General features: G+C 41.5%; 1 protein-coding gene across 1 annotated transcript in view; it reads left to right on the forward strand.

Moving 5' to 3' along the window:
• celsr1a (cadherin EGF LAG seven-pass G-type receptor 1a) overlaps nt 1-12,365 on the forward strand; it is a gene marked incomplete at both ends in the record, with an annotated part of 95,381 nt that overhangs the window by 39,240 nt on the left and 43,776 nt on the right. Inside the window, 5 exons of the mRNA XM_083907259.1 lie at nt 435-790; nt 881-1,169; nt 4,428-4,650; nt 6,986-7,101; nt 9,204-9,292. Coding sequence (XP_083763385.1) covers nt 435-790; nt 881-1,169; nt 4,428-4,650; nt 6,986-7,101; nt 9,204-9,292 — 1,073 coding nt within the window. The remainder of the gene's footprint in view (nt 1-434; nt 791-880; nt 1,170-4,427; nt 4,651-6,985; nt 7,102-9,203; nt 9,293-12,365) is intronic.

Consider the following 12,365-nt stretch of genomic DNA (forward strand, 5'->3'; position numbering starts at 1 on the left):
CCTTTATTATCCTTTAAAAAAAAAGAAGATATTTTGTTAAAAACATACACACATCAGTGAATAATCAGAGAATGAAAGCGAATGGAAAGACAAACAGGAAGTAAAGCATCATTACCCTGTTGTATAATTAGTCTGTGATTGGTTCTTTGTTATTTACAGGAGGAGGAGGTGTGTTTACTTTCAAATTCAAAGTATGATTATTCCTAATTCTTAATGAAAAAAGCTTTGGTTTCTAAGAGTGTGTTGTAGTTGGCCACATGTGACCTTTTCCAACATTCTTATGCACCATATCTGAGAAAGCAGTCACTTTTCTTAATCCTCACGTCATGTCTGAGAATACAAAGTAAAAATCACTTTTATGTGTTGTCTTGTCACCCTTCCTTTCTATTTTGATGCTGCCATTTAAGTGAAACGTCTACTTTTTGTTCTTTCAGATGGCGTCCATAAGGTCGTGGCCCTCTGCACGCTGCGCGTCACCATCATCACTGATGACATGCTGACCAACAGCATCACGGTGCGTCTGGAGAACATGTCCCAGGAGCGCTTCCTCTCGCCCTTGCTCAGCCTCTTCCTTGAGGGCGTAGCGGCCGTGCTGTCCACCAAACGGGAGTCGGTGTTTGTGTTCAACATCCAAAACGACACAGACGTGCAGGGCTCCATCCTCAACGTGACGTTTTCGGCCATGCAGGCTGGAGGTGCCCCGGGTAAAGGGACGTTCTTCCCGTCGGAGGAGCTGCAGGAGCAGATCTACCTCAACAGGACTCTGCTCAGGCTGATATCATCTCAGGAGGTACACATAAGGCACATTTTTGTGGTTAGAAAAAGAATCCAAAACCAAATCTATTTTAACAACATGACTCAAATTTCACGTTCTCTCTAGGTGTTGCCATTCGATGACAACATCTGCCTACGAGAGCCCTGTGAGAACTACATGAAGTGTGTATCGGTGCTGAAGTTCGACAGCTCTCCTCCCTTCATCGCATCGGAAACGGTTCTGTTTCGGCCCATCCACCCCATCAACGGTCTGCGCTGCCGCTGTCCGGTCGGCTTCACCGGGGACTACTGCGAGACGGAGATCGACCTGTGCTACTCGGGCCCGTGCAAGAATAACGGCAGGTGCCGGAGTCGAGAGGGCGGGTACACCTGCGAGTGCCTGGAAGACTTTACCGGTGAGTACATGACAATTTTCGTCCAATTTTCACTTTTTTAATTCAACTACAGTGTTCTCCATTGTGCCTAATACAAATTACTTCATTATACTAATATGTTTCCAAAGAAAGCTCCAGCAGTCCTTTATGAGTACGTGCAAGGTTTTCCTCTTGTGTCTGACAATGGCTTTTATGACTTCAACAAAACGAAGCAAACCGCACCGACAGGTTGCGAGACCTTCCCTCACCTATTGTTGTAGCTTGAGGTCGACCCCAGTGCACCAGGAGAAAACATGCTTTGTAATACTGGAGGTGTACATCCACCACCTGTACGCCCATACAATACAGTAGATTTATTGTCATATAGGTGTGTGTGTGGAATGCCGATTCTACTGGTCCAACCAGGTCTGTCTCAAATATCACCTCATCTGTTAGTCAAAGCCATTAGAGGCATTAATAATAATTATTCTCAGAAAAGTCACAATACGGTGAAATTTAGCCTCATAATATGTTTATTTATTTAAAAGAGATTATGCAGTTTAGCATAGTGTGGAGCTCATCTGCTGCACAAAGATGTTACAGCAATTGCTAATTTGAAAGAAAACATGGTTATATGAAACTGAAAACAGTGGTGCATGAAAGCTCTATGTAAAGTGACATCATTAGGCCCAGGTCATTTGTCTGCAGAGGTTTGCTTAGAGTCTGCGTGGATGTGCATATCCAGAAGCGATTCTATAGTCTTTTAGGGGCAAAAATTCCCAGGGGGCCCTTCCAACCAGTGTTCATCACCATTATGTTATAATCTGACACCAACGAAAAATTTATGAATTCAAAATATTATTATTTTTCCGAAATGAATGAGATAACATGGAAAAACATTGTGATTAAAAAGTATGTGAAACTATAAATGTAAAGAACAATACAATACTGTAAATAGCTTTTAAAAAACTATATAAACTTACATAACACAACACAATAACATACTGTAAATAAGCCCTATCAGCTCGGGGCCCCAAGCAGTTGCCTGCCCTGCCTGTTCACAAACTGCGCCTCTGTCCATATCATCATCCACCCATTTTCACACTGGTCAAACATGAGCAAACATCCAGTTTGAGTCCACACTTTCTAGTCCAGTTAGCGAAATTAGACGAGGAGGGTATACATAAGACATAAGATCAAGTATGTTTGCGTTTTAGTATGAACAGAAACAAAGGCAGGAGCATGCAGAAATGTGAAGTGCCTCTGCGGGGACGTGGACAGTGGAAACTACAACCTGCCCCTCAGTTGAGTTATGGGAAGATTCAGAGACTTTCATCATTCCCCATTGAAATCACCCCCAAATATTTCCCATTGTCACTGATCTTCCTCCCATAATTCCCCTCTCATTGAATCTGATCCCTGACCGTCTGTCTCCGCTCCTCTGTCCCTAATAGTCTTGAGAGCCTCTGACAGCCTTCATCCCTCCTCTTTCTCCCTCCCTCCCAACACTCTACCACTCCAATCCTTCTCTTCCTCCATGTTATCTGATGTAATTACCCGATTAGAGCTGCCTTTGTCACTCACTGGCCGTCTCGTGGCCCCTTCTCATCCCCCCCGTCACCCTTCATATTTTCCCCTTACCTGTATCCCAATGTCCCCCTCTTTGAAGGTCACAGTTCAATTCGCATAGCCAGCGACCATCAGGGGCCATTATTATGGGGCTGATGACAGCAGAGGGCGGGGCCAGCTCCGTACCTCCTTGGGTTTCCTACATTATAGGAAACAGATCCTTATAATTCCACCTCGGAAAACAGGATTATTCCGAAGAGAGAAGGGCCATTAGCTGGTTCCTCACGGCGGTGTCAGGGGGTCTGTGTGTGTCAGGTTGGGAGATTTTGTCTGGATAACCAGTGGACACACAACTCCTATTACAAATGATATTACAGTAAAAAAAAAAAAAACGAAAAAAGAAGAAGACATTTCCCAGTGTATTAGTGAAGGAATTTAAATCAGCAGAGCCAGAAAAACTGGCGCTACACACTGATGTTGGTCATTTAGGAGGAATTTCCCACAGATTCTGCAAATGACTAATGAAAAGAAACACTGCATTCTTTTCATTAGCTTGGACGTCATTATTTAAGACGACACTTTTCATAAAACGTCATAATTCCAAGCTGGAGTGATGCTAACAAAGATTTACATGGTCAGCTCATTAGCAATAGCCGTGTTTAGTTCAAATGCCCCAGTCGCACATGAGCCTGGGAACAGTGAGCTAGCATGAGCAACACCAGGACCTTGACGCTGAAGAAGCTAAATTGAAGGCAACTATTGTTTACATGATTATTTACACCTGTGTTACACCAGAATTGTTGCAGTGTGATAATTTGTGGAGATTAAAAAGAAACAGTTAACCTCTGTTTTGTTTTGGCTGCGTAGCTTGCTAGCTGTCGTGCAGTTGGTTGCAGAATTAGCCAAACATGCTAACATTTGCAACTCATGTCAGCACATTAAAGTGCTGCTATTTTCAGTACTTCTATTTATATAGCCCATTTTTCCACCAACATAAGAATGAAGTTTATTTCACAGTTGTTGTGTAGATATTGTGTTATTATATGATATTTGAATGACCTACATAGATGTCAGATATCTCTTTAATTGAAAGCTAAATGTTTACTGAAATATTGGACTTTCTTGAAGCTATTGAAACGGTTCAAGGGGGAAGTGGACATTTGTACAGGCAATCCAAGCTAATGAAAAGAATGTAGTGTGTTATTTAAGATGACACTTTTCATAAAATGTCATAAATCCAAGCTGGAGTGATGCTAACAAAGTTTTACATGGTCAGCTCTTATCTGATCCCTATGCAGTATAATGGTATACGTTCAAGTATCACTATGACATGGAATGTCTCATCCTTGTGTTCAACTTTTCCACAAACTTTCTTCCATTTTTTTCCTCTTATCTTTCCCTTTCCTCTCTCCTTACTCCTTTTTTTTTTATCTCCCTTCCTCTGTCTTCTCTCCAAACATGGCCAGATCACTTAGTGGCATAGACTTACAGGCATATAAAAAAGACTTTGTGTTTAGACAGAGAAGGCCTTTTTTTTTTTTTTTAAATTGGTGTTTTAAATGGGGTCTTTTTAAACATAAAACTGATGCTGGTTTGACCTACAAACAAAGGTAAGTCGGTTCATAAATTCAACAGTCACATGTTCAATTTAAAGAAGGTTAAAAATCAATAGTTTGTACATGACTTTGGCTTTAAAGAAATTCTAATCTTTATTTTTTTTATCTCTCTTAGGTGAACACTGTGAGCTGAATGCATCATCAGGCCGCTGTGTCCCAGGTGTATGCAAGAACGGTGGGGAGTGTGTGAACCGGCTGGCGGGCGGATTCATGTGCCAGTGTCCACCAGGAGAGTTCGAGAAGCCCTACTGCGAGATGACCACCCGCAGCTTCCCCGGACAGTCCTTCATCACCTTCAGAGGCCTGCGGCAAAGGTTCCACTTCACCGTCTCCTTCACGTAAGTGTTTTATCACCTTTTTTTTATTTCCTTTTCTTTGTTCCTTTCATTCCTACTTCCTGTTTTTATAATAACCACCAACTGCCAAACGTCCCCGTTCTGCCAAAACTGTTTGGATGCGATTCAAGATGAAAGTAGCTGACTACGCCCGACAGTAGCTTACCCTTCCTAGATAGCGACCGTTACTTGAAGAATGTTAACTGTGCTTTTGCATACAAGAAGACATTTTGAGTGTTGATTAGTTGGGAAAGCACAGGTGTTACTAATTAACATTAGCTTGCCCCAGTTGGGCATGAGCCTGTGAACAGTGAGCTAGCATGAGCACCAGGACCTTGGAGCTGAAGAAGCTAATTTGAAGGCAACCATTGTTTACGTGATTATTTACACCTGTGCTTAACAGAATTGTTGCAAGGTGATAATTTATGGAGAATAAAAAGAAACAGTTAACCTCTGTTGTTGTTTTTTGGGCTGCGTAGCTTTCGTGCAGTTGGTTGCAGAATTAGTTAGCCAAGCATGCGAACGCAACTCATGTCAGCACAAATAAAATGGTTGTTAATTTCAGTACTTCTAGTTATACAATAAATAAAATAACATATCCATGGACTTTAATTACCAGGAACCAGAGGGAAAAATCCTGGTAATCTGTGTGGTTCTGTGAGTCTGTAAAGTAACGCTAAACTTTAAAAACAGAGGCACACATACACAGTACACTCTGGTTATTTGTAGCGCTGCTCTTTTCGTTTAATAAGCACACCGCTCCAGTTCCACTGTAGGCGCGCTAACGGCACTAATAGGAGCTAATGCAGCTAACGGAGCTAACTGGTAAACGGTGCCTGGACTCCGGTCTTGTGGCAGGTAAACATGACGTAATGCGCATCTATTTCGGGTCAGTCATCATGGAAACGTGTCATGCATTAACGTTCCTAGTTAATGCGTTCCTAGTTTCCTATTCCTAGTTCCTAGTAATCTGTAAAGTCCCTTGTCGTGAGCAGGTTCTTCTTTCGATGAAAGTTTGGGGTCGATGAGGTAAATGAGAAACGTTCATGGGGTGGAAAAGGTTACGCTCTTGGTTCTGGAAAAGCCAAAACAAATATTTTTATAGCTTGTGAAAATAAATGTGACTAAATCATTGGGATAATATTTTTTTGGGATTGCGACCCCCGCATACCTTTCCTCTATGGACTGCAGCGTGTATGTGAGAGCTTTTGCGGTGTGTGTGATAGTAAATGGTAATCGAGGGAGTCTTAGGAACTGCACAAATAAACACTTCAGTTTGTGTAGTGTTTCAACTGGGGCGTGCTGAAACGTGTGCACACTTTCCCATTGTGTCACAGTTCCGTTGTCTCAATACGGTCACACACATATACTCGTATATAAAGGCAAAGAACACACACACACACACACTCTGACTAAATGTGTGACTTCATCAAGGTGTGTTTGTGTTCTCACATTCTCAAACAAACTGAAACTGCTGGAGGTAAAAGAAAACAACAAAAAAACCCTGGTTCAGCGAGTTTCAGACTCACATACAAAAGGTAAGCCCGATTGTGCGAGTTCATAATCCACACGATGGTGAGAAAGGTTTTGTAGCGCGGAGAAAACAGGAAAGGCCATGATGAGTTTCCCTTATCAGTGTTTGGTTACAGCCATCCTGACTTCCTGCCTTTCTGGCCTCACTGGCATCTGCTGGCTGACTCCTCTGCCCTCACCTTGTTCTCCGAACACTGACACACACATACACACACACACTAATACTCATGTATGTGAACTTTGTACCTTCATAGAACAAACACATGAAAAGGTAGTTACCAGGTTTTTCTCCCTCTCCCTCATGTGGGTAGGTTCATGCATCGTCTGAGGCAGAGGAACTGTTTCCTGTCTGCAGCCTGCCGACTTCACACATCCTGCCTTTCCTTTACGAGTGACTTTTCCTCAAGTGCTCCTCTGTTCTTTCATCATAAAGCTATCTGCAAGCCACTTAACCATTGAGTCCCGGTCTGTTTGACTTGGATAGGTGCTTAGAAATGTGACAGGAAACATGAGCTTTTGAAGGGAAAAACAACTGGAATCTTTTCTGTGACACACATATGAAGGGTCATACCAGGTTTTCAAAGGAAAAGCGCATAAACGGCACAAAATTTACTGATAGGTGAATTTTGACACACCCTTATTATGAGGACCAGAAAAAAATTGAAAAAATAAGTCAGCGCCAAGCTACGATGAGCCACTTCTCAGTCATTATACTAAATAAACAGTAAAGTGATTTGGTTCAGCCAATACTGAAGAAGAGAGTTTAAACTTAATAAATAACTACAAAAAATATTTGTCTTTACAGGTTTGCAACCAGAGAAAGAAATGCCCTGCTCCTCTACAATGGCAGATTCAATGAGAAACATGACTTCATCGCCCTGGAGATCATCGATGAGCAGATCCAGCTCACCTTTTCTGGAGGTTAGGCCTCACCGCTTGTCTTTTTCTAGCTGTGTGTTTGTACGTATGTTTGTGGTCAAATGTTGCATTACCAGCATAATTGCTGGTACTGCCAGCTGCAAACGCAGGTTTAAACACACTTTTATCTCTAGTGACTTTCACAAAGGGCTTGCTAAATAATTCTTATCAGGCTGTGCTATCTTTTGGCAGCGTTGTGTTTTTTTTTTTTGTCTCTGTGCATGTATCTAAATGTTCAGAGTTTGAACATGTTCATTCGTGTGTGTATACGGTGCGTTTCTTTGCATGTAGGTAAGAAGAATGGGTGTGTGTGTTGCTATTTTGAAGGCAGCTGCTTCCTCAGAGTGGGACATGCCAGATTGATAAATGGTGGCCAACACACACACACACACATACACACATACACACATACACACATACACACATACACACATACACACATACACACACTGATTTCAAAAGGTTTTGCAAGCCTTTAACACACTTAACACACCACATGCACATACACATGCAAACATACACTTTAAATGTATAGTGTGCACGAATTAGTGACATCTAATGATGAGACTGCAGATTGTAACGATTCCACTCACCTGTCCTTCTCCCAAGTATATCGGGAAACTACGGTGGCCCTCGCATACCAGAAAGGTTTTTATTCTCCTTTGTGTTGTGAGCTTCCACTACAAAGTGTGTGCTCTGGCTGGTTTGTCTGTTCTGGCTGCTGTTATGGTGTGCCATAAAGCACGGCCCTTGCACATAATAAGTAGGTTGTTATTATTTATTTTATGGGTGGTATGTTCAGTTTCTGCCAATACACCCTCCTAAATGTTACAGACTGGACCTTAAGAACAAGCAAACACCCCCTTTACTTCGTTAAAAAAATGCTAACTGTAGGACTGTAGATCAAATACATATTTCTTGCCCTGGTGACTGTTTGTTTTCAGAGTAGGTTGATTTTCCCATGGTACCAAACAGGGAGGAATCCAGTTCAGTACGATTATGTTGGGTGAAGCTCGTTTGGAATCCATGCCAAGTCCTTGTGCCCTGGTTCACATCTGAAACATGACAAAATGCTGAACACATGAATCACCAAATTAGGCACTCGATGATAGGAGAAGTAGGACACGGTTATGAATCTAAACTTCACCTTTGATAGGTTCTTTTTTTTCTCCTGTTAGCAAACATAACACTCATTAACTTTTGAACACACTCACACAAAGAGTGGCGTTTCCTTGTCAGTGTTGCTGTACGGCTTACTGATTTCCAGAGCAGTGGATTCCGACTCCTGCCTTTGGCAAACAGTGTGAACCCCCCCCCCCCCCCCCCCCCCCCGAGTAAATCTGGTGCCATTGTGCGCCACAATCTCCTCACTGAAAGCCATTGATACCGCAGATTAATACTGGCTTGACTAAAAGTTGATTTATGACCACGGTGTGTGTGCCTTTAAGCCTATTAATCTGCATATGTCAAGTTTAGACACACGGTTTTCCTGAAATAGTAATTCATCAACAACCCACAGAACATGTTGACAAAAGATTCCTCCTCCCATTAAATTTACTTTAAAGCAAAACCAATCTACTTCTTAAGTGCACTTTAACATAATCTCACTTTTATCAATGAAAAGCATTGATTAGAAAATAGAATGCACCCTCATTCAGTTTGTTCAATGCATGGTTTTGTAGTAAGAGCCTCTTGTGGTCTGGTTTGACCAGTACTTTTTGCTAACATTTTTGCTAACGTTTGCAAACAAACATTACCTTACATATTAACTTTATGGCATTGATTAAGACTCATGAATGTACTTGTAATGTTGCATTTATTAGTACCCTAACGTGATAGCATGTCCTATGATTCTATTAACAATTTTCTCACGGTTTTTGCTGACTCGAGTAATGTTGTGAAGTTTTATAAATTCAGTGAAATGGCTGAACTGACACATGTTCCTGTTTAACTGTTAAACCAGTAAGCAAACAAACTATATTGACTTTTAAAACCTCCCTTCTTTCCTCTTCCTACCATTCTTCATTCCCCATTCATCTTCAATGTTTTTCTTTTACCCTCCCTGCTTTTACTTCTTCCCTGTCCCTCCTATCCTTGTCACCCAGGTGAGACAAAGACCACAGTGTCTCCCTACATCCTCGGCGGGGTTAGTGACGGTCAATGGCACTCCGTTCAACTCCATTACTACAACAAGGTAAGGAAATTAATCAACCAGTCGACTTCAGTAGTCCTTTAAAATTAAAGGCAGAAAACGTTTGCTGATGAAAAGTACACCACACATAATGACGCTTCAAATCATAACTGGTGATAATGTGGGAGTGAACCATATGAAATGTGGCTTTCTTTGAGGCTACCAAGGAGGTTGACCTCGACTTGCTGATGTTTATCTTACAAGTAAGGCTTTAAAAAGGTGACGTTAACTCTGACACTTGCAGAGGCCTGGCTTTAGCTTCAAGGTTCAAAAGTTCATCAGCGTTGTTTCCCACTTTGACAGTTGCATGTTTTCCGCCCTAATTGTACAACCTCAGTTGGAATCTTAATCACTGATTATGTTTTTAACGTCTGACATCCTAGTTTGCTTCATTCACAGTGTCGAGTGTTGTTTTTTTGAGACGTTCCCACGATGCTCCGATCTCATAAAAGAGACAGCGATTATTACACGACTGAGCTCATGTAACCACTTCAGTTGTAACATCATATTAGAAGGGCTTACATTGCATTCACTTGTTGGTGTTATTTTCTAACAAACTTCCACAGCCTGTGGGCATTGTTCTTTTAACATTAAACCAAACAGGAAAGAAGATAACACTTGCTTTCTCTGTATATACTGTAGTTGTTGATTTTTCGGTAAAGGTTTCCTAACAAGACGAATCTCCAAATTTAAATTTTTTGAATGAATGAACGAGCATTAGATATGGGCCTATATAATACTTGGTATCAGTCCGACACTGGCCAAAATCACTGGATGGAATATTGGAAAAACAAATCTTGTTCCGTACGTAGACATAGACCAATTAGTTGGTTTGATCAATCAGTATCGGTAGACTCTGGCTGTGATCGTATCAGATGATGGCGTCCCTGCCAAATCTTTCCAAAAAGACCTTCAAATTATGTTTTAATCTCTGAATATATCAGGGATGGTTGTGGTCAAAGGCAATGGCACACTCCAGTGTGTTATCCCACTGATAGCATTCATATTCACATGAGAGTATTGTGATATTGTTGTGACGTTTTTCAACGGATTAACTGGCTATCAGCGTTTTCATGCTTCAAACTGTAGTTATTATAGCAGTCTTTTAAAATCTACTTTTGGTCGTCCTCTACTGTAAAGAGAGAGCGGCAAATGTCTGCCACAGCATTGGAAGATTATGTTTCTCAAATGGTGGTGTAAAATACTGTTTTATAATACAGATATTGGTGATGCTACCAGTTCTGTGATATCGTTATATTGGGGCACCAAAATTTGTCAGTGAGTCATGAATGATGCTAATGAGCTATGATGTTACAAAAGACCCCAATCCCTCTTTATGTCACCTTCCTCCTCATCTCCTTCCTTTTCCATCTGTCTTCATGTATCCAACGCTGGGAGCTGTAGCATCGCTGGCTTGACCTTAGACATCCAGCATTGTATTGTATTTCAGCGGCAGCAGCAGCACCAGTGTGTTAAAAGTGTGTTAAAAGGAATACCCTGCGTCTTAGCCTAACACTAACCTGTAATGCACAGCGTCTCACATTTCACACACTGTTTGCTTCTTTTTGTGTGTTCCAGCTATAGAGCCCATAGCGAACTTTGTCACCTCTACAGTGAGGTATTCATCAAAGGGGGATGAATCAGGCTACACTGTCCCGTGTTAGCTGCAGGCTTACATCTGTATCTATTGTTTGAGGTGTATTCCGGCAGAATGCACCTCTCTTTAGCAGCGCTGCCTGTATGATGACGATAGAGACAATGGCTCAGTCCTTGTAGAGCTCTGTTAACACTGCTGCCAGGCTCCTGACGACCACAGATATTAGATAGGACTTCTTTGTGTGTTGTGTTTTCACGGATCTCCATGGTAATGACGAGATTAATTTACATGTATGAACAGATTCCCTGTGCAATTTACTTTTTAATTTATCCATCTTTACTGATCATATAGGTGACATGCACAGACAAGTATTACCTGCACAAACACACACACACAAACTGTATATTACACAAGTTTATGACTACATTCTTGTGTTGTTAGTGTGTAAAAGCAAGAGGGGGTTTGTGTGTTCGACCAATGTCAGTCTCAATGCAGACCAGCGATTTGCAAAGATGGTGACACATTCCGTTAAATTACCCTGAGGCTGACACAGGGTCAGCCTTTTTTTTTTTTCATGTGTTGACTGATCAGAAGTAAGATTGAGTGATGGTAATTGAGCCCCGCATCAGTTGCTGCAGGGTATTAGTGGAAATGTATATGTCAGAAAGCAGTAATACTCTCGCAATAGATTAGACGTGTTGACGTGTAAATGTCTGGACCTGAAGAAAGGCATACATAAGTTTGTTGTTCATGTGTCTGTGGGTAGCCTTGCTGCTGGCATAGACCCAGAGAGACTTCATTAAAAATGTTTCATCTGCGATGTTTTTAGTATTCTCCAAACAAAAACACACAACAATAATGTTCATTCACTGTGCTGTTCTCTGTGGGGAGCAAAAATAATGATCAGCATAGACCTTTTTTCCCCCACTCCATATAAACAGTATCAATACTAACTCCAAAACACAAAGTAATCACGTGATATGTCTGACTTTCTGTCTGTGATTGAGTGGTGTTACAGTTGTTTCTCAGCAACCAATGGCATGGTGGTCTTTATTTAGATCTTTTCTGGTCTTGCTGACCACTCAAAGCTGTTTTACACTAAAGATCACAAATCTTTCAGACCCATTCACACACTGCTGGCATAGCCTTCAGGAGTGGTAAGTGGACAAGCAAGTGGACTAGTGCCAGGAATCGAACCCTTGTCTTTCCAGTTAATAGATGACTCCCTCAATCCACTGTCTCCCCAATGTTGACATCACAAGCAATGTAAGACATGAAAAACCTGCTTGAATTAATTCAGTTAGGTGAAAGATAAAAGTAGCCGGTGCAGTCTAATCCAGGGTTATTTATCCCACAAGAGCCCCCAGTTGTTTTTAACGGTCTCGCACACACACACACTCACACAGATGGTGATTTATTGGGTCATATGATGAGGCGGTTTAAGTTGTGCCCCCTTTTTAAATCTGTGTCTGCTCTTCA

The sequence above is a fragment of the Microchirus variegatus genome, assembly GCF_963457635.1.
Source record: "Microchirus variegatus genome assembly, chromosome: 20".
NCBI lineage: Eukaryota > Metazoa > Chordata > Actinopteri > Pleuronectiformes > Soleidae > Microchirus > Microchirus variegatus.